Source organism: Hipposideros armiger, unplaced genomic scaffold (genome assembly GCF_001890085.2).
Source record: "Hipposideros armiger isolate ML-2016 unplaced genomic scaffold, ASM189008v1 scaffold_46, whole genome shotgun sequence".
NCBI lineage: Eukaryota > Metazoa > Chordata > Mammalia > Chiroptera > Hipposideridae > Hipposideros > Hipposideros armiger.
This window is the reverse complement of record NW_017731396.1, coordinates 4,000,123-4,023,069: the sequence shown is the minus strand read 5'-3', so window position 1 is coordinate 4,023,069 and position 22,947 is coordinate 4,000,123. Positions and strand designations below refer to the sequence as shown.

Below are 22,947 nucleotides of genomic sequence, written 5' to 3'. Positions count from 1 at the left end.
GCAATGATGGTGCCAACTTGGGCCAGTAAAGCAACGTCCTCCATAACTAGACTGAAAAACAAAACGACAGCAACTTGTCTGTTCCCCTTCCCCTGATTCCCCAGCACTGTTCCCCTCCCCCGATTCCCCAATAAAATCTTAAAAAAAAAAAAAAAGCGTAGAAAAGTGGTTGAGGGATAATTGAAACACGATTGGTAAAATATTGATAACGGTTGGAGCTGCGTGATGGATATATGATAGCTCATTTTACTTTTTGAACTGTTGTGTATGTTATAAATTTTTCAAAATAAAATGAAAAAAATTTACTTTATTGCATGAGCATTGGGTGTTGTGAAGAATTGAAGCTGTGAGTGTTAAATTTCAACAGTGATGGGTTCTACTGTAATTTAATTTACTTGGGGATTTTAGACTGGCTTGCCTTTCATGTGAATTTTTTCCTCCTTAACAACGCTAAGACTCATTTCTTTCTGTTTAATAGAGTAAGAAGAAGAAGAAAACTGATTTTATTCCTTACAGGGATTCTGTACTTACTTGGCTCCTTCGAGAAAATCTAGGTATGTTGACCGCTGGTGTGTAATATCTTTTTGGTTTAAGCTGGTTGGATTTGCTCATCTTTGTTTAAATCAGGGTTTTCTCCCATGTGTCGCTGACTGTGGAGTAGTTGTCTTCCTGACCACTCGCCTGCTTCCAACTATTGCTCCTTCTTCCTCTTTGAAAACTCCATGCTCCCTTGAGGTGGACATAATCAGACGTTACTAATACGTACTCATTTTTGCTGATTTTTCGGACCTTCTGGTCACTTCCTTTCATTCACTGGTTTTTTTTAGCCCTTTTCCCTCCTTTTCCATGAGAAGGAGGGAGTGATCAGCTGTGTCAAATACTGCTGATAGAAAGAAGAGGCTGGGAATGGCCCATTGGACTGTCCATGCTCCCAGCGACTTTCCCATCGCTGAGAGCGGCTTTGGTGAAATGGCTGAGGTCTGATTGGAGTGGGAAGAAGGAAACTGTACAGTACATCCAGACACCAAGATTTGAATATAACTATGCCTGGCATGGGATATTCGAAAAATTTGTTGACTCTGATTAAATCTTAGGATCTGAGGTTGTGCTGTCTGATTTGACACATTCAGTAAAATTCTTTCTACACTGAGTATGATTTGAGGTAATCATAATTAATCTTTTTAGGTGGCAATTCTCGGACTGCAATGGTTGCTGCTCTGAGCCCAGCAGATATCAACTATGATGAAACTTTGAGCACTCTGAGGTATTCCAGTTTGATCCCAATAGCTACATAGAACAGAGTGCCATGATAAGTCATTTTGTTAGGCCATGGGTTTTCTTACGCTGTATGGGTAATCATTTATGTCTATACTGATCCAGCCTGCTCATAAGAGGGAAAACATGGGGAGGAGGATTCTTATTATAATAGAATTTACCTGTTTATGGTTTTCAGTTTCATTTGGAAAGGCAAAAGCTTTTTCATAGAAAAAGTATTAAAACTGTTCAAGTGAGATTTTTTGATAACTTAGATAATAGTGAAAGTTTCTTATAATATTTCTATAAAAAGAAGCGTCCCTTGTGGTGTTTGTCATTATGGAAAGACTGAGGTCGTAAAAAGTAATACAATTATGAGTACATGTAGCATTTAAAAAAATCAGTGACAGACTGTTTACTAATAGAATATTTATATATATGAATATTTTAATTTCGAACTTTCTACTCTTCTCCCATGAAAGACACTTTTGATATAATGAAAGGAACACGATATAGTCTGACAAATCAGTTTTGAGTCCTTTCTCTGGTATTTATTTCCTTTGTGATTTTGGGTGAATCACTTAAATTTACCTGAGCCTTTTTCCTCATTTTTATAAGGTACTGTAAAACTTGACACAAATGTATTGTTATTAGGGCTCATAAAATGTGTAAGTAAATACTCAAACTGTTTGATTTAGAAATAATGGTATGTTACTTATGAGAAGTAGAGCATGTGAGGAATGGCAAAAATGAATTTTCTTTTTGGATCCAGATATGCAGATCGTGCAAAACAAATTAAATGCAATGCCGTTATCAATGAGGACCCCAATGCCAAGCTTGTCCGGGAATTAAAGGAGGAGGTGACACGGCTGAAGGACCTTCTTCGTGCTCAGGGACTGGGAGATATCATAGATAGTAAGTAAATCAAAGATCAACACAAAATCTAATCCTTTCTTCTGCAGGCTTCTTAGACATAAGCTTAGATTTAATTTAAGGAAATTGATGAGGCTAGATGGTAGAGAAAGAGTTTTTTGGGGTTTTTCTTCTTAAAAAACCCAATGAAAATGATCCCAGAATTTTGTATGTATGTACCAGGTTATCCATTTGAACTCATGAAATTAGTTTTTCTTTAATATGTCACTACTTGGATTTTTATTGGATTTCTATTTTAGATCAGCAGTAACATTTATTTGGAATGTTAAACTTATTCTCACTGAGAAATGACTCACTTCATAAAAATGTTGCTTGAAATTTTTGGTTTTGTGCTGTGGGTTCCTCTGGATTAATGTAGTAGCAGTGATAGATGTGCGAACGCTCCCCACTCCGTTCCTGTGAACATGAAGGAAAGAAGATCCAGTTCCTCTAAGTGCAAGAATTGGACTTCCAGAATATATTGTTTTATAGTGTTATCTTAAAAATGAATCTGATTCTTGACCCTTAGTGATCTGTCTGCATAACATCTAATCAGAAGTTTGCTTAATTGAGTTAACTAGGTTATTCAGGTAGAGTAGTATATGACTTTATTTAATACAGCATATTTTCGTTTTTCTAGTGTAACATTAATATTATACTGTTTGGAAATCTAATAAGATTTCCAAGGCCTCATCTGGTTTTCTGGTTTAGTTTGTCTTACTGATTAGCACTTGATTTTAGATGAATACAGTTTGTAAAATGATAATGTAGTCTAAGTGTTAATTTTTTCATCTTCCCAAATGCCAAAATACTGCTCTGTTCCCTCTCTGTGTTACTGCTGAACCTGAACTTTGACCCTTCTTGTATTTTCCCTCCTGCTTACCTTCAGTTGATCCATTGATCGATGATTACTCTGGAAATGGAGGCAAATGTGTGTATTTCATGTATTGGTTATTTCCAGTACTCTGATCTGCTAATCTGCCTCTGCTGGACTAGCCTTCAGATGAGCTTTGCATGCCAGCAGTTCTAACAGGGAAATCCCAGACAGAGCATACTGAGTGTAGATTCAGAAACGATCCTATTTTTGCCCTTCTCCATTTAGCAAAACACCCTTTGCTGGATTTCAGTTTATGGCTTGAATAAAGTTGAGAGGCTTAAGACTCTCATGCTTCCTCTACTCTTTAGTTTTTTGACTTATTTGATTAAACTGACTCCAAAGTCAGAGATGTTAATGATAGCGATGACAACAGCTCACATTTATTGAGTGTTTATAATGTGCCAGGCCCTGTTCTAGTACTGTGAATATAATATTGTCTCATTTAATCTTGTCAATGACTCTGGAAAAGTGTCAATCATGCCCATTTACCAGTGAGGACACCGCTACCTGGAGTAGTTAGTTGGCCACTGAGATTCCATGGCTTGTGTGTGGTCAGATTGGGCAGTGTAACACAGAGCCCTAGCTTTTAGTCACTATTACACCTTTTTTGGCTTCATGAGATGCTTCAGAGTGTGATAGTTTAATAGAAAAATCCTTTTTAATTAGCTATGTAATTCTGATTCTTAGTGTATATATAATCTTAAATAATCACTTCCAGTTGGTGCAACTGTGTGACTGAGTAGCTCTGTGAAGGCTGGACCAGCACTCCCCTCTGCCTATTATGCTCAGCTGGCTTCCTCCGTGTCTTGGGCCTCAGCTTACTTGATAGTGAAACATTTTTTCCCCCTTTTCATGAATTACAAATAAATTTTTAAAAATTTGTCTAAAACTTGTGCTCGAAGTGAGGACATTTTGTAAAGAATCACACATTATTCTCTCCATATACATCACTAAGTTGATGAGGAAATAATTTCTTGCCCTTTCAAGATAATTCATCAAGGAATTGTTATCTTAGAAGAAATGAAGAATCTTTGTGGGGGAGGGGTTATATTTTTATTGATTTGTTCATTTAATAAGGCTTGACAGAGAGTGAGGAAAGACATAGGAGAAACCAAATGTAGCCCTGGCTGCTGTGATGAAATTAGGCTGAAAGACACTAGAACGTTCTAATTCAGAGTGACTCTTGAACTGGAACGGCTCTGTCTGAGATTTCCAAAGCTGACCAACACTGGTATGGGAAAGCCGCCATCTTGTTCTTGCTTCTGTGCTCCAGGTGGTGCTGCTGCCAGCTTGTTGCCTCACTCTAATATTTTCTGAGCAGCTGTGGCATTGCCCAAAAAGCTCTGCATGACCTCAGTTTCAGTTCTGTATCTGTGCGGGAACGCAGCTCTGACCACTGCTGAATTTCCATTTCGGTCTCCTCTTAATTCCTGTTAGGGTTTGCATGTGTCAATTGGACCTTCTAACCCCATCGTTCCTGTTCCTTCCCACCTTGCTGCTATCACCTGATGGCTAATTTTTTGCTCCAGTCCCTATCTGCCTTTTAAAACTTGCTTGTTGTCCTATGTTCTATATTTGCAGATGGTGGTTTTCAAACTGTCTTGAAGCAACCACTAGTTTTAAGGAGCTTCAAGAACTGGCTTTGATTAAGTGGAGATGAGTAGACCCAGAGAGAGCTATCAATATTTTGTCTGACTTTGTATTGACTGATGTCCTTTCAGGAAAACTTAATTTTGATAGGAGTTTTAAGCAATGTAGATTCTCTCAAATTTAAAACTGAGCAAATTTTAAAATGGGAATGTACCAATACCTATGGTTTTCCTCTGGTGTCTATTTGAGAAGGACGACTAATGAAGGAAAGTACAAACAGTAAATTAATGAATTTTGTTGTTTGTGGCTCTTTTTACCAAAACTAAGTTTAAAAGCAAAATCTACAGCTCTGTTAAAGACCTTAGTAAATGAAAATATGTCCCTAAAATTTGCATTTCATACCAGGAACTTGGGTTACCAATAACTCATGTTCATACTGTTAGGAAAAGTAAGAGCCTTACTTAAATTAGCAAATATTCAGCTTTAAGTTTTGCATGCTCTAATAGATGAATGTAAATTACACCAGATTCATTAATTTGCTAATTGTTCTTCACTGTTGAGGCAATCAGTCGGCCCTGTGCTCTTAACCAGGACTTATACAAAATTCCCGTCATTTCTAAAGTTAGCTCTCCTTTTTTAAAAAAATTTGTATTAAAAAAATTATTTTTAGCATATTGAAATGTTGCTGTACAAAGATACTACTAAGGTTTCAGAGTTTTGTTTATAAAATTTTCTTGGGAATTTTTGCTAAATGCCATAAAACGCTGGCCCAGGCTGCTCTATGTATTATTATTGATAAATACGTGATTGTCTTTTTTCCCTTACTGTTACAAACTGCTGGGCTTTAAGAGTCATGTGAATCGAAGGCAATATGGATGTGGAGCCATAAAAGGAATGTAGCAGCTAGGGACAATGCCTAAGTACTGTCCTTGGGAGCCTGGTTTCCCCTACCAGATACAACGTTAACCTGCGCTGGACTTTTTGAGTTTCTAAATTAGCCTCTAGGATACCAGTATTAAAGACAGACATGTTTTAGAACTGCCATCTAGAACAATTACAACTTGTCTTTGTATTATAACATGTCTTTGCCTTGGCGCTTTAATGCTTTCCTTTCTTACACTGGTGTTCCTTCCTGTCTTTTTTCTTCCTCTGCTCCTTTCCCTGTTTTCCACTTTTTCTGCCTTCCTTTCTTTCTGTCTCCCAGATCTGAAAGATTTTCAGAACAATAAGCATAGGTACTTGCTAGCCTCTGAGAATCAACGCCCTGGCAATTTTTCCACAGCATCCATGGGGTCCCTTACTTCATCTTCATCTTCCTGCTCACTCAATAGTCAGGTGGGCTTAACATCTGTGAGCAGCATTCAGGAGAGGATCATGTCTACACCTGGAGGAGAGGAAGCCATTGAACGTCTGAAGGTAAGTAGTAATTCAGACTTGAATGAAAGATATTCTGTGTAGTTCCACAAGGCAGAATTAGGACTGAAAGTCATGGAGGTTTTGGTTCAGCATATGGAAGAAGTTTTTGACTTTTAGAGATATCCTGAAAATGGAATTTGCTGCTTTATAAGGTAATTAATTTCTTTTCACCGGAATGCTTGAGTCTGACGTGGCCAGGCAAAGTGAGAGTGATACATGGGCAGATCACAGGTTGATGATGCAAAATAACTCATAAGTAGGTATGTCTATTAACGCAGAGGTAGTTGTAAGACACAGTGAAATTGTTTAGTTAGAAATTTAGTTGAAAACATTTGGTTTCGTTGGAAGATGGAATTTTGTATATAGCCATGCATTTACTTAGTAAAATAAATATACAGCCAAACGAGAGTTTGAACATTTGAAGAGCTATACCAGGCTTATTCCGATACACATGAAGTGATTGATGTCTTCTGGGAGTCCAGAAAAAGCCTGGGTCCCTGTGATCACTGCCGTGGAAGGTCTGTCCCCTCCTGTGTTAGTGCACCTGGGGACACAGGCCTCAGTGCTGCAGGCTTGAGTCCTGCATGTGTGGGTCACCTGCCATGGTCTCCTGCTTCGCTTTCCCCGCCAGTTGCTGGCTCGGGTCACTGGCTCGGTCAGGTACTTTCTGGTCTCTCTCCACGAATATGAAAGTCAGGAGCCGCTTAGCCTCTGACTACACTGAGAGCAGACCGTTGTCATCTGTGCTGCCATCCATCAAGTTACTATAAGAGCACCACAGATGCTTTTTTCCCTTCTTGTCACCTCCAGGAGGATGGTTTGACCCTATCTTTTGGCCTTTGTATTCAAGAGTGCAAGGGAGGGACTGCAAGGAGGGCAATGAAACTGCTAAGGAGCTGGGACGATGCAGTCATGCTGTGCTGCCAGCTGCCAGTGTTCTCATAACAGCCACTCATTCAGGGACTGCTGAGAACAATGACACTTTGACAAATTAACGATTGAAAGGGTTTGCTGAGACTTCTCACCACTAAAAGGGAGTTAAGCTTGATAATTGAAAATGGCAGATACTTTCATTTTGGTTTTCAGGTGAGGCTGAAAAAGATTTTGTGTGAAAAATGGGCTTCTGCTTCTTAGCCCACTTTTTCCCCTGGCACTTGACTCACTTTGAAAGTAAGGTGCTTTGGAAAGAAAAGTAATGATCTTGTTCCTTCCTTCAGAACATGTTAGTGGAAAGTGGGTGAAGTTCTGAAATACCTTCAAACGGAGGAGTGAGAAATCTTCTCACACTGCAAATTGCAGGGTAGTCTCTGCTGTTGTAAGGTTGACGTTGAGACTTTCCTGAGGACTTGAATGCAGCCCTGTGCAGGGAGGCCTGTTCATGTATGTTATCACGACAGGCGTCCGTGCCGTTCTGTTCAGGCCAGTGGGAAGCGCAGGGGCGCGGTGGGAAGGAGAGGGGAACTCGCCCACTTATGATTTAATGGGAAATGTTCTTTTTCTTTGGGGCTTTCGAATCTACTGTTTGCTTATTAAAGCCTTACTGTACAAATGTGATTACACTTTCCTTTAACATACATCTTGGTGTAAAAGAGAAAATTCTTCTTAACTGCCAAGTGGGACCCACTGAAAATAATGTTGAATGTTGGGAGTCAAGACATTAACCAGACTCTGTAAGAATTAGGTCATCCAGTGTCTTCCAGATAGTTTCAAGGGAATAACACTGCCGTTATTCAGGGAACCCTCCCCCCAGCCTCCCTGCTTCCCACCCAAAGCCAAACAAAACTGTTACTTTCATCAGAGAATAAATTTCAGGTCTGATTCTCCTCTAAGCCAGCATACATGAGCTCTTCTGTTCCCTCGCTTTCGGAAGTAGCTTCGTTGTGGTTTTAAAAACTCTTGAGTTTTTAATGCAGCGTGGTAGTTCACTGGAGCGTAAGCGCTTTAGTTCCGCTCTTATTTTGTGAATGGTGAGAATTCCACCCTGGCAGACCTGCATTTTAATGCTGCAGGCCGACAGCGTTTTGCATCCGCAGTGTAAGGCAGTGGTTGTTGATAGAAGCGCTTGAGAATCGCACAGTTTTGGATTATTTCATTGCTGAGTGTGAAGGAGCTGCATTCCTAAGACATGACACTGAAGGAGGAAAACGCTGTAACGGAAAAAGTAACAGGAGGTCAACTCATTTTCCTACCATTTACTGTCTCTTTGCTTCTCTTTACTTTGACTTTAAAAAATGATCCATTGCTAGAATGCTTTTACCCAGGGTGTTGCTACTGCTTTGTTCATTGACTAGTCTATTTTCATATAGACTAACCTGCAAGAGACCTATGTTACCCCATCATAAATATCTTGAGGGCCATCCCCCCCCCCCAAATCTCTCTGGCAAAAGAGAGTGATATGTAATTGCTTTCAGTTTTAGTCACAACTCAAACTGAGTTGAAATGTATGTATCCTTGATTTGGATTCCTGTTCACTAAGGTTTTAAATATGTAGCTATAGCGACTGTGTGGTGGCCCTGGTGTTTATTATAAAGTCTGGCATCAGAGTCAGTACTACGAGTGCCATTGCTTAGGCTTTGACTATAAATACCCGCACGGATTCATTACAGAAGCGCACAAAGGCAGATGCTGTGCTCGGCAGCCCCAGGGCCCCACCCCTGGAACTCACGGAGGAAGCATGCTGTGCTCGGTACAGTAAAACCTTGGCCATCTGATGGCTTCAAGGAATGTTCCATATACTCGTATAAGCATTTCATTTTTTAAATATCACAATCTAGACTGTAATTTTTTTCATGGAAATATTTCTGACTTATTCTGTGGATTTCTCTGCCACCTTAACTGAACCATGACAAAGAGATCACATTGTTTCGCTGTATACACATAATTATTAATTAGTGCTGTACAAATAGCCAGACATGTGATGTGAGGCTAACGTTGAGTGACGTCTGAGCCCAACATTCCTTGGAGCTTAAAAAAATTTTTTTCCCTGATGTCACTGCTTTTTGGAATTTTTTTATGTATAGTACCTCCAGGAAGGAAGGACCCTTTAAAGATTGTCTCTTTGACGACTCATTTTCTAAGCGTGAACCCCCATTTTAATTTCACCTCAAATTAGGCTTCTAGAGTGGGTTGTGGGCAGCACTGGACACCAGTGGGCCAGGCCTGCCTGCAGAAGGAGTTGACGACTCAGAGACTGAGAGCTACCTTTCTGTTGGCATCTTCTGTTTTATTTATACTAAGTTTGCTTTTCGGGCTTGAAGAAAGAATACCCTAAATTTATGGCGAGCTTTTTTGTAGAATAGTTTCTTTAAAGCCTATTGGTTCTGCCTTACTTAAAGAAAAAACACTAAGAGTTAGGGAACTAGACTTGACTCAGGAAGTAGTGTGGGCTCCGGTTAATTGCATAGTTTCTCTGGTCCTCAGTTTCTTTATTCCTAGAATGGCTCTGGGATAAATGGTTTCCCAGGCTTTTTCCAGCACACTCACTATCATTTTCTCTAACCTTTCTTCAGAGTTTAAAAAAAATAGCTTTCTAGACAATATAAAAATTGCACTTGAAGCTGTAATAAAAAATAAAGTAGTGCCATACTCAGCTTACTCATTAAATCTCTTCCCTGCAAGAGGTCATATTCTGATTACCCTCCAGGTGGTGAATAAAATTAGAGAGGCCCCATTAGGGTTGGCAGCAAACGCTAAGAGGATTCCTGGACAGTAACTTTGCTTCCTTAGGGTGAGTTTACAGTTGTCCCAAAATAGAACGGCTGTAATACAGCCAAATGCATACACCTCTGCTCTGACATGGTCTGTTTCTGAAAGCCAACTGGGGAAATCCATATATTTGAAGTATCTCGGGGGTCAGTTTGTCTGTAACCACCATTGGGGGCTTGTGGGCCACGCAGTGCCTAATGAGCATGAGTCCGAGGGCTCTGGTTTGGCCAGGGCCATGCTATCCTGTTCCTGGATTTTTGAAGTTGTCACTTTGAGTGTGGAACGGTTTCTACCCAGCTGTATTTAATAAGCCTTAATATCATATAGGTAATGGTGCCAGCTGGTCTGCACTTTCCCTGTTATAGTCATTGGCAGAAGCATTTAACACTGTCCTGGATGAGCTGTTGAATCACTTCTGTGGTTCTTTATTGACACACTATTGACTGCTTGGTACCTGGCACACTTCCTTCCTGGCCGTCTCACTGCCTGCTGGAATTCTATGGGTTTTTCTTGATTGCTGGCATATTGGTTCTCGCTTAGCTTTGGAGTCGCACATGCCCTGCATATTAATCATCCCTATTAGAGGACTGTGTAGATTCCATTCAGGTAGTTTTCAGCTCATGAAAGCCGGAATTTTGTACCCTGCCATGTCCCTGGTTGCTTGGCGTGTAATGGGGTTATATGTGATTACTGAATGAATGGATCACCAGCTCCTTCTCTCTCTCCCAAGTGCACAGTAAGCTCCTTGAGGGCAGGAAACACGTTTTAGTTCTTTTGTTTTTCGTATATAATTAACACTCAGCAAGAGATTGGGAAATTCACTTCAGTGGCTACATAGATTTTCAGATGAGATTAATACTAACCCTTTATATACTGGGCATTAGGTTGGGTTCAGAGGTGTATTGTATTGTAGGGGAGGAAAAATATCTTTCCTTCTAGGTGCTCAGCTGTGGCCCCTGTAACAAAAAGCAGATTAATAAGAGAAAAGCATACAAATTTATTTAATAAAAGTTTTACGTGACACAGGAGTTTTCATAAGGAAATGAAGACCCAAAGAATTGATAAACCTGAGCATTTTTGTGCCAGGTTTGATGAAGAATGAAACGCTGTGAAATGGCATAGGACAAAGGGTGTGAGCTAAGAGTAGGAAACTGGGGGAACTTACCGTGGCCTGTTTGTTCCAATTCCTCTTGGCGTTCCTCCATCTGTGAACAGATGCACCTTCCCTGCAGGTACATCCGGGGAAGCTCTAATGATCTGCGTCAGAAGGGGACCAGAGTCCGTCCTGCACTACCATTTCTCAAGTTACTCAGCTTAAAATATTTACTGTGCCAAGGTGCCACGTTTTGGGGGAACCCCATCAGTGTTGGGGCAAAGTTATAGGGAAACAAAGCAATGAGTACCTTTGGGGTCTTTATTCTTTTGTAGAAGTGGATGTCAGAAATAGTACCTTGTGTTTTGGGGTGTTAATATTACCCTTCCTTACACACACACACACAAACAAACACACACACACACACACACACACACACGGTATTTTTATTAAGACTTAGGAAAAGTAATGTATCTAGGATTGATTTAGTGTTAGGCCTAGTCTTTAGATTCTTACTTTACATAGAAACAAAAGAAAAAAAATCTCATCATATTAGACCCACCGCACAGCATCCAAGGGCATCATCACCTGCTTCTTGCTGTCCTTTCTAAACTGTGAGACTTGGCCACCTGAACTGTGCGCTTGCTCCCGTAGGAGTCAGAGAAGATCATTGCCGAGTTGAATGAAACCTGGGAAGAGAAGCTGCGTAAAACAGAGGCCATCAGGATGGAGAGGTGAGGAGTGAAACTCGGGGCCGTTTCTAAGTTTTCCAGGGAATTGGGATGGCTTCTACGCTAAGAAAGGATAAATAGAAGTTAAAAACAAAGAAATGTCCCTCACAAAACAAAACAAAACATCAACTTGGCTGGGGACTTCTGGCCAAGTCGGATGACGTGAAATTCGTATATTTAAAATGTTCTCTGGGGAGTCGGGGTGCTTCCGCAGTATTATACTGTGCTGCATGTTGCAAGGGGTCATATAAAAATGAAAGATATTGAGGGATACAGTTTTTAATTTGCAAAAAGACTGCCTTTGATAAAGGCCCAAATAAAAAAAAGCTGTTCCGATTATCTTTCAATTTTCTAGAACCTCTTTGGCAAGGAATGAAGTAGTTTGAGTTGCAAATGTTTAAAATCCTATTCCAGCGGTTCTCAACCTGTGGGTCACGATCCCTTTGGGGGTCGAGCGACCCTTTCACAGGGGTCGCCGGGTACTCGTATGTGGGCGTATCTGCATGTGGGCCTGGAGACGGATAGAGGAGCGGTGTCTCAGTTCCTAAGACCATCGAAAATATGTGTTTTCCGATGGTCTTAGGCGACCCCTGTGAAAGTTTGAGAACCGCTGTCCTATTCTGACTCACCCTCTCAGTTCTCTACCCGGAATGTGAATGTAACCCAAAATAATACTTTGCTATTGGATTGACTATACATTGAAAAAATGTCAGTTTCTGTCTTTGCTCTTCATAGAAACGAGGCAGAAGTGAGTTCTAATGTATTGATACAGTAAATGTATCAAACAATTAGAATTTTTTCCCTTTTTTTTTGGAATAAGGAAAGGTTTATTGATCGAGAGGGTGCCAATGGAGAAGATGGGAGCCTTACTAGTTCCTCAAATCCATCTTCGAGAATTTTCTTATAGCACTTTTAAGCTAGGATTGTTGAACCAATGTGCTGAGCGTGGGAACATAACATTTGAGAAAATCACATTTATAGACAATACTCCATAGATCAAAGTTACTTTATTTTATTTTTGTTTTGTTTATTTTTATTTTATTTTTTTTAATTGGGGGAGGGGAACAGCCAAGTTGTTGTTCTTCAGTCTTCGTTGTGGAGGGCGCCAGTTGCCATCTGGCTTCCCATTGGCAGCTCGTGGCCTCTAAGTTCAAGGTGCTGTTATTTGCGGGTGAGCGTAGCCACCATCCCATGTGGGAGTCAAACCCAGCAGCCTCGTTGTTAAGAGCGCACGCTCTATCCACTGAACCATCCAGGCAGCAGCTCAGCTTAAGGTGCCGAGCTCAGTCTTAGTTGCGGGTGGGCATAGCCCACCATCGAACAGGCAATCTTGTTAGGAGCACATGCTCTCACCAGCTGCGCTATCCTGCCACCTGTTGGCAGCTCAGCGGCAGCTGAGCTAGGGGTCACTGTCCCATGTGGGAATTGAACCGGTGGCCCTGTTGCTCAGAGCTCACGCTCTTAAACTAACTCTTAACCAACTGAGACACTCGGCCAGCCCTCAAAGTTACTTTCTGATTGCTTTTTTAGATTTTGAAGAAATGGTTCTTTGAATTGTATGTATAGCCTTAAGGAATATCCCTTTGTTCCTTTTTTTATATTAATATTCATATTATTCATGAATTATTGTCTGCCTCCAAAGTCAGATGAGACAGTTCTTATTTGGGTGAATATACCTTTACCTAACGTAGGAACATAATTTATTTTCATTGTGCTATTTGTCTTAAAAATAATTTCTCATAATGACGGGATAAGCAGATTCTTTCACATATATATTACAAACTGTAAACATAGTTGTTTTTGCTTTGCATGCTTTATTGTTTAGTTAATATTATCCTAATTTTATTGACATTTTGATATTGATACTCTGATGTGACTGTTGTTTTTACTAGAGAGGCCTTGTTGGCTGAGATGGGAGTAGCCATTCGGGAAGATGGAGGAACCCTCGGGGTTTTCTCACCTAAAAAGGTAGGAAACAGTGTTGTAAAACTCAACCAAACAGAAACACTTTTTGTTTCGATAGTCACTGAGGTGCTTCGTGTCTTTCTGGGTTGCTCCCCTCCCCTTTTTTTTAATCTTGAGATTTGGATTAATTTCAGATATTTCTGATTTCATCTTACAGTACAGGGGCAGCCTACTTCCAAAAGGCCTGTCGTGTTTACTGTTTACAAACTAGAACCTAAGGCAGTAAAACTAACCTTTGATCATGATTCCATGTGTTTAATCATCTTCCTTGTTGCTTTCTCTTAAATCACCAGCCTAACCTAGCATACCTTGCTTCAGCTTGGCTACTCTTTCTGTGTAGATTTTCCCACAGATGCCAGCAACCCTGGTTTATAAATTTTTGGAAGCAATTTCAGTTGTTTAGGTTTGTGTAGAAAAATACCGCTTCAGTTTGCTTCTGCAGTTTGTGTTATAGACATCCATCGTACTGAGCAAAGCAATTCCTGCCCTCATCCTTCCAGTCTCTGCGCTTTTCCCAGTTTAAGAGGAAAAAGACTCTAGTAGTTACCTTCCTACTTATAAATCATAGTTGTGAAGTAGAAGATACTTTTTAGCTAATTAGAATAGTAAAGTTCTGTTTTTTTCACTAAGTTACTTCTTAGTTGTTTAGGTATTGGGAAACTATTATCAAGTGATCATTTTGTGTGCTTATTATTTTTTTAATTAAAGATTTTATTGGGGAATTGGGGGAAGGGAACAGCGTTGGGGAATCGGGGAAGGGGAACAGACAAGTTGCTGTTATTTCTTCTTCACTCTAGTTGTGGAGGATGTCGCTTCACTGGCCCATGTTGGTATTGTGATCATTGTGCTCTTCTGGGTGAGGCAGTCACTCGCTGGCCATTGGATGGCTTCTCACGCCTGCTGCTAGCCACTAATGGTAGCTTTATGGCAGCCCATTGTAGCCCCACTGCAGCCTACGCCATTGCTGGCGACTCACGGAAGCCCAGCTCTAGGTCAAGCTGTTGTTCACCATCTTAGCTGTAGAGGGCACAGCATCACTGGCCCCATGTGGGATCTGAACCGGTGGCTCTTGCTGCTCAGAGCTTGCACTGCCAAGCCAACTCTTAACCAATGAGCCACTCAGCCACCCCTTGTGTACTTATTTATATGATGATAATAGAACATATATTGATGTACAAAGCATATATTTCATACCAGTAATAAATGGTCCTTCATTTCAAATGAGTTCAAGTTGACTATTGGAGACTGAAGCATCTTCATATGAGAGTCTGATGATGATATGCTATTTTCAACAAAGAAGGTTGATTTAAAGAAATTTTAGATACATATTGTAGGACTGAAACAATAATAAAAGTATTTTAGATGTTTATATTGCCAAAAATCAGTGTCTTTCACAGTATAATAGTTTTCCTTCAGTAAGACATTATTTATTCAGATATATTACTTGCGATTATAGAGATTTTAGCAGTTACAGTCTTGATAGAATTTAGATTGTGGTCTGTATGTATCTAAATATATATCTTAAGGTATTTTATAACGTCTTTAAGTGTTAAAAACTGTGGGGAAATTTTTTGTAATAGCTTGTGAAAATATGGCATTTAACACCAAATAGAACTAACTTGAATAAGTTTTATGAAATAAACAGCGCAGAATTCCAAACCGACATCTCTATTCCTGAAGCTTTTTTTTTACTTTAATTTTACTCATCTTGCTTTAACTTTCTGGACTTCCTCAGGGAAGGAAGAGATACACACCACTGACCACATGCAAGGTCAGTTTTAGCACCTGTTTCTGAGTGTTAACTTGATCCTGGTGATCATATTCCCACATACAGTACATATATTAAGTTGACACATTGCACACCTTTAAGAAGTCACATTGTCCCCCCTAAATGAATACAGTTTTTGCCAGTCACACCTCAGTAAAACTGAGGGGAAAATACTGTTAGACAAGAAAAGAAAAAAGGACCGGTTTCAGGGATTCCCTTTTCCTTACGCCAGTGTCATGATGGGCTCTAAAGATCGCTGCCCCAAGAGGACTGTGACAAACCAGAAGAGCCCTCAGACCGCAGAGACACATGCTAGCTGAGACATAGAGGCTTTCCTAATTTGTGTTTGATCATCTTTTGCAGTCTTTTTCCTTAACCCTCTCATCTGACTCTTTTTTTATTTTTCTACATTTGCTGACACTATCTTGAGTAGATTTTGGCCCAAAGACTGAGACTTATTTTTGGATTCCAGTGGGGTATTTTCACCAAAGAAGGTTGGTTTTTAAAAGATTTTAGAATTATTAGAGTTAGATGAAGAGGATTTTTAAAAGACGTGTATTATTGAATGTCAGTAATTTTAATTTCTTCTTAAAGGTAAAGACTAATTAATAAACTAAGGGCAACAACTGGGACCATGGAAGACCATGGATAAAAATTACAGAGGGAGATGAGGGTGTGGGGAAATTTTTATAATAAAGTAAATGAAAAATTGTTTATTGGGATTGTAGGGGAGGAAAAACAATTCCTACTACCCTTCTGAGTTCTTGGCTGAGAGCCCTGTAATAAAAGACAGATGAATGAGAGAAAAACAGAAAGTTTATTAACATGACTGTCTCATGTATACGTGGGAGATACTCAGGGAAAATGAACTCCTGAGGTGGCTTAGAATTCAGACTTAGATATTATCTTGGTAGGGAAAGGGGTGGGGGAGGGAGGCGAGAGGAAATGGTTTTCAGGGAAGGTGACTGGACCCTTAGGAGAGCAGATGGGAGGCATGATCGCTTGTGACAAAGTCTGGGTGTGGTGTCCACTTCTGGGCTCCTCTCCTGTGATAACAGTCAGTCTTCCCTGGTTGGGAAACTGCTGGAAGGGATTTATGAGCACTGGACTCCTTGAGTGGTCGTCTGTAGGTAGGTAAAGTGAGGTCAGAGAAAGCCTCTCCCCTGCATTGCCTGTTTTTCAAGTGCCTACAGCTCAGAAAAATACGGCCAAGTGTTATTTTGGAGTAGCGTATTCTGCCACCCTTCAAGATTTTTGTCCAAGTGTTTACAAAAATTATGATTAACCCATCCAGAGAATCCGCCTGTCCTAATTTTTCTTTTGAGTTCTGTATGCTTTGACCTTATCAAGAATTAGAACTCAAGTTTGTAAATCGGATGCTTAGTGCAGTTTGGGCCTGAAGAGAGTGTTTTCTGTTCATTATGAATTGCAAATAGGCATAAAAAAGTCCCTTTTCCAGCCACTGTGGATAATCCAAGAAGCCATCGGTCTCCTGTAGGTCCCTGTTGTTGTCATAGCCTTCTCAGTGGTGCTTGCTCCGAATTGATCATCTATAACCTATTTCAGACCCCGCATCTTGTTAACCTCAATGAGGACCCACTGATGTCCGAATGCCTGCTTTATTACATCAAAGATGGAATTACAAGGTATATTTGTTTCTTTTGGTCACTTACTGTTTTCTTTTCTCTTAGATGATTGAATAACTAAAGGGAAGTTTGTTGAAAATTTGTGGTACAATTTTCTGTTTTTCTCATCTAGAAGATAGTTGTAGAAATATCTTCTCTACTCTTCCCAAATTATGCATTTTAGCCAGCTGAACCAGTTAACATGTAGTTTTTCCCTAAAAGCCCCTAAGTGAAATTTTTTCCTTCTAACATCTTCCGTGAATTCATTAGGGACATTTGTTTACGCGTATCTTTTTATAATGCTATGAGCTACATTGCTCATATATCATTGTTCCTTGGTTTCTTATTCTGATGTTGACCATCTATGAAAATAGAATTTGCAGTTGAAAAGCCTCTGATTAAAAAAAGGTGGTACCTTTTGTGTAGGTACCAAAGAATATTCTTGGGGAGAAAGAGGGACATTGTTTGTAGAGCTTTTTGTGTCTGGACTGCCCTGGGAAATGCTGTCACTTGTGCACAGGGTTGGCCAGGCCGATGCGGAGCGGCGCCAGGACATCGTGCTGAGCGGAGCACACATTAAAGAAGAGCATTGTGTCTTTCGGAGCGAGAGGAGCAGCACTGGGGACGGTGAGAGCGCCCGGGAGCTTACCCAGCAGCCTTTGCAGTCCCTGCTGGGAGACATCCGCAAGACAGGGTGCCCTGCCTCTCTCAGAGACACGTTCCTACACAGTCTAACGTTTGAAAACAGGGAAACCTGGGCTGCTTATGGATGTAGGGACACACACAGCTACTTTACATAAAAATAGCCTGGACAAAAGGAGCCCTTCTGTTACTGCCAAGAGCTGAGACTTACATAGGCAATTAGGCTTGGTCTTGAATGTTAATTATTTGATAGGCAAGGAAGAAGGGAGCAAATACCCTGAGTAGTGAGAGGTTTGAAGGCCCTCTAGCCTTAACACAGTAGAATTTCTTTTTATCTCAAAGGGAAGAAAAAGTCGATCTTGATTTTTGTCTAGGTTATTAACAAAACAACAATCAGTATTTTTGTGCTGTACAGTTCATTCCTTCCTTAATCAAAATGTTAGCTTTTAATGTTAAGTTTCTGGTTATGACCTCCATCTCATGCTTAAGATTTCTGATGGATTCCGATTTTGTAGACTGAACTGTCAGATATCACCGAAACTGACATTTCATATCTTCTGAGGTTTACCAAATTCATGTAAATGTTTCTATCTTAGCCACAGCCCTGGTGATGGTACCCGAAAACTATTATATAGCTGCTCAGCCACTTGGTTACAGGAATCTATTCTAGTTACCCTGAATCCTCATAGCCATCTGCTTTTCGTTATTTTATTCCAGCGGTTTGTGATGCTAACGTTAGTTTGCGTTCCTCTTAGTTATCGTGACGCTGGAGCCCTGTGAACGCTCAGAAACCTACGTAAATGGCAAGAGGGTGGCCCAACCTGTTCAGCTGCGCTCAGGTGAGACTCACCTGGGAGAGGTTTGCCGTCTTTGGCAAAGATCACATGGCTTGTGTGAGCAACTCTAACATTTGACTCTTTGTTTAAAGGCCGAAGTGATAGCATTAGGATTTAGGTTTTTGTAAAACTCCAAAAGCTGTCTTTTTGCAGTAAGGGGAGTGAGATCATTAACATAGGCATTATACATTTCAGAAATGGTTTCTTAACCCTATTTCTGTTTTTGTGCCAGGAAACCGTATCATCATGGGTAAAAACCATGTATTTCGTTTTAACCACCCGGAGCAAGCACGGGCTGAGCGGGAGAAGACTCCTTCTGCTGAGACCCCCTCTGAGCCTGTGGACTGGACATTTGCCCAGAGAGAGCTTCTGGAAAAACAAGGAATCGATATGAAACAGGAGATGGAGAAAAGGTAATGCCTCAATGCGATGTGGCCCATGGGACTGTCCCTTCTTTGAAACATATAATAAGTAGCTTTTATGAAACAGCTCAGTGAGTTTCTCATGGAATTTTGCTCTCTTGCTTTTCTTTTCCTTTTAGGCTGCAGGAAATGGAGATCCTATACAAAAAGGAGAAGGAAGAAGCAGATCTTCTCTTGGAGCAGCAGAGACTGGTAGGAGTCCATCCTGAACCCTCATTAGAAAAGGGCAGCTTGCTCTCATCCCTTCCCTGTCCCACCAATGAGCACTCGCCACATGGCTTCCTCAGCTCTCCTTAAAACCACACTCTATTCTCTGATTTCCTTAATGGAGAACGAACTGCCATCTCCTGGTAGCCTTTGCCTGAAAACCTGTCCAGAAGTGTGCTTTTTATATCTTAAAGTCAAATCTTTATTTCTGTCAAAACCAAGTGCTTTTTCAGGAAGTAGTGAGAGCCTTTCTGGCAGCCTTTGCCTCTTGATAGTGGTTTTTGAGTATGCGTCAGTGGTGGTTCTTTTAATAATAATCCCTCTGCATATTGAACCTGATGGGTGTTTGCCTTGGTTTTGTTTCTGATCACCTGATAGTACTAATTCTCTGCTCTTGGGCTGACCTGGGGGTTGTTCTTGTCCTGGGCAGACTTTTTCTTTTTTGTTTTTGTTTTTTAGTTAAACTGTGTCTAAAAGTGTTGCTGCACAGTTGCATGTGTTAATCCTTTTCTGTTCCCCTGCATGGAGTCTGAATTCTTCCATAAGGGCCTCTGTGGCGTGTGGGTTGACAGTGGAAGCCCGGGCTATACAGCCAGCTCAGATAGGAGCTGCTTCCTCTGGGGTGAGGAAGGGTTTGGGTGAGCAGTTGAAAAGTTGGTTTAAGGTCGCAGCTTATAATGCTAATGGTTTAGCGTTTTAGGGTTTAATTGATTTTCCAAGTTTGATAGAAACTGAATCTCATGAATAAATTGATCTGTGAGTTAGAGTTTCATTTTTAAAGCCATCCAGTTTGGGTTAACAAAGCCCTGGTTAGAAGAAGCTTCTTGGCATTCATTTGACATGTAAGGAAAAGGTATAACAAACCTTTGGATACCGTGGGCGCAGTTTAGGAATTTCCCAATTTTTAAAATTCATGAACGTCTTTTAAGATAAGGGGGTATTAGAGAGAAAGCTGGAATCCTGGTTTCTTCCCTTAGCATAAGATACTGCATGTAAACTATAGCCTTACCACCATGCTGTACTTTCAGGAAGAAAGGCTATTGCTGAACGAAACACCGAGGCCTTGAGCACAGGCAGCCTCTGCCAGGGCATCTCAGGTCTCACATTGGGCAGTGGGGTAACCCGTTAGTTGATTATCTTGGAAATTAGAATATAGCCCTGAAAGGATGGATTGTAAGACTAAATCAAGTGTTTGGGACAAGAAAATAGCAGTTATATATAGAATCTCTTCAGGAGGCCTAGTTGGCATACAGCTTTGAATAAAACCAGAAAGATTTAGCTACAATGTGATTAGGGGCTTGAAAGGTTTGTGACACATGAAGGATCCTTTTTTATCTTAATAATGTAGTATAATCTAATAACATGCCTCTGATGGTATGTGAGAGATCAAAGAAGCACAGGTATAATTAAGCTGTATTTATTAACAATGGTGCCTTGTAATTGTGTAGTGCTTTATAATTTACAGAGAGCTTTAACATCTATTTTTTTTTTTTGCGGGGAGGGGGGGATTCCTGAAACAACCCTCTTTAGTAGATGTGTATGTAAATAAAATGAGTAATATTTCCTCCAGTATATATTTTCTCCAAGCTGAGGAAACCAAGCCTAATAGATGCTGTTTTGCCCACTCTTAAATACCATTAAGTCATGGGTCTTCTGACTCCCTCCACTGTTCTGTTCAGTAGAGCAGTGCTTCTCAACCAGGTGCCAAAATGCAGGTGTTGATTGAGTAGGTCTGGGGTGGGACCGGAGGTTCTGCACTTCTAACCAGCTCCCAGGTGACGCCCGTGCTGTGGGTCCTGGAACCAACCTTTGAGTAACTAGGTAGGAAAGACTAATGATGGCTGGTGGCCTCCATAAGCAAGAGCCGGTGATCATTCCTGCTTGGAAATAGGAGGATGACCATTAAACAAAAATAAAGTAAATGTCTCTAAGACATACATCTTGCCAGGGGAGATACTCAGTCTGCAGGGATTCAGGCTCTGGTTGTCATTTGCTCGGTGTATCTCAAAGCGAGCTCGAATTTCTAGGCAGATCCTTAAAGCAAGAAGGTTGCTTTCCTCCCATAAGTCCAGCTGTCTGTGCCATTTAAATTTCTTGTCCTCAAGAGGAGTGGATTTCTAATGCTTTCGGTTTGGAGAGTATCTAGGAATAACATGGAATCTTTTTCCATGTTGTGAATAGAAAATGTATTTTTATGATCTTATATTGGTCAACCAACAGATATGTTTCAAATGTACCCTATGAATAAACATTGAGAGGATACATAGGAATTATTATTCAGTACATATTTTTAACATTTATTATGTCATCGCTTTTGCATAATGACAGCATTAAGAAACGAATTCAGGGTCATGAGTTTTCTATTATGATAGTTTCCCTGTATGCGTCACACTGTTACATTCTCTTCTAGTTAGTTGTCTGTTATATGCCTGGTCCTTTCTCTGCTTGTTTTTTTACACATGTGTTTTGGGTATCTTCTCTCTTCTATTTGTAGAAGCTTCTTGCAGTCTCTGCAGGAGGTCCACTTTGCATTTGGTATTTAATGAAAACAGAAGGATCTTTGAGTGACATGTGAATTGGACAGACCTAAGCAGTTTTTCCACCCCTGTAATAATTGAATCTAAATATCTTAAAATTTTTCCTTTTTGTGGACATGAAATAGGATTTACATCTTGGCACATACACTTTGCATACAGACTTTCTAATATCACAGTCAGTATGTGATGGGGATATGTTTGAGCGACATGGAGAACATATTCTACAGAGTCGATATGACAGTATTTAAAAAAGAAAGAAAATTAGGCCACTTGATGTAATTTGATTTAATTTGAGTTCTTTTGGATTTATGTAGACTCTCTTATTTATGTTTTATTTTGGAGTTTAAAGACATAGCTGTTATCTCTCAATCATGACAATGATTAGAACATTTGTTATTTCCTAGATTAGGTAGTATTCACTTTATCCTTAAGCAATTAAAAAAAAAAAAGAACCAGGAAAAAAAAACGTAGTTGTCAGCTATGTGGGAAGAATCAGAGAGTTTGTGTTTTGTAAAACTCAGTTTATACGTATTTGCAAGAAAACCTTTTTAGGAGTCAGGCATACTTTTTACTCTAATGTTAATTAATGTCATCTTTTTGTCACTTAAGATTAGCCATCCTGATTTTTTAAAAATAAAAGTGAAAAGAAAATAGTGTAGAGTCTGTAAATTTAGCTTTATCTGCTTTTTGTTGCTAAAATTTCAAATATGTAGGGATTCTAAATTGGCTTAATACCCATTATAGACCAACAGAAATAATACAAATCAGTAGCATCATCTCCAAATTTAGGGACAAAGTTATTGTCATTGTTAAAAGTTATTTTTTGTTCCCTAGAAAGTAACTATGCATGGAAATCTTTGGTATAGAAAGCAAGATACTGTTGATCAGTTTTGATTAACAAAAAAAACTTTACTAGGGATAATTTTGGTAATCACAGCCAAGTAAAAGAGACTATTAAGTAAGAACATTTTCATTTACTAGACATATTTTGAACTATTCTAGTGAGTGTGTCTTTTCCCAGGAACTTTTATTTCCTGAATAGAAATTCTTTCTTAATCCTATTTATTTGAGGGGATTATAAATCTCTAGTATTTCTTTTATTTAGATCCATGTTATCAAGGTTTGCTTGTCGTTAGTTAAGAATAATTGTTTGTTATCCAGTTGGTTATTATCCAAAGTCAGGCTGTGTTTTTAGGCCTAAGTAAAAAAATTTTTAAAAAAGAGGTAATAGTGCAAAGATAGCCAGAAAGACAGAGAGTTAGAGAAAAACATTTTAAAGTGGATCTATTTCATATGAACAGAATATAGTCTTTGTGTTTTGGGTGTTGATAGGAAGAGTTGTCATTTAAAGTGATATTTCTCAAATA

The 22,947-nt window shown here is 39.8% G+C and overlaps 1 protein-coding gene across 14 annotated transcripts in view; it reads left to right on the top strand.

Annotated features, from left to right (window-relative positions):
* Positions 1-22,947, top strand: part of KIF1B (kinesin family member 1B) — a 135,574-nt gene that overhangs the window by 52,154 nt on the left and 60,473 nt on the right. For 5 of the 14 annotated variants that reach the window (XM_019639733.1, XM_019639743.1, XM_019639734.1 and 2 more), the window contains 12 exons: positions 479-554; positions 1,186-1,264; positions 2,027-2,169; positions 3,056-3,097; positions 5,838-6,049; positions 11,502-11,581; positions 13,471-13,546; positions 16,878-16,957; positions 17,457-17,563; positions 18,334-18,417; positions 18,647-18,827; positions 18,956-19,028. In XM_019639733.1, coding sequence (XP_019495278.1) covers positions 479-554; positions 1,186-1,264; positions 2,027-2,169; positions 3,056-3,097; positions 5,838-6,049; positions 11,502-11,581; positions 13,471-13,546; positions 16,878-16,957; positions 17,457-17,563; positions 18,334-18,417; positions 18,647-18,827; positions 18,956-19,028 — 1,233 coding nt within the window. The remainder of the gene's footprint in view (positions 1-478; positions 555-1,185; positions 1,265-2,026; positions 2,170-3,055; positions 3,098-5,837; positions 6,050-11,501; positions 11,582-13,470; positions 13,547-16,877; positions 16,958-17,456; positions 17,564-18,333; positions 18,418-18,646; positions 18,828-18,955; positions 19,029-22,947) is intronic. The other 9 variants (XM_019639739.1, XM_019639744.1, XM_019639742.1 and 6 more) reach the window with 3 other exon arrangements.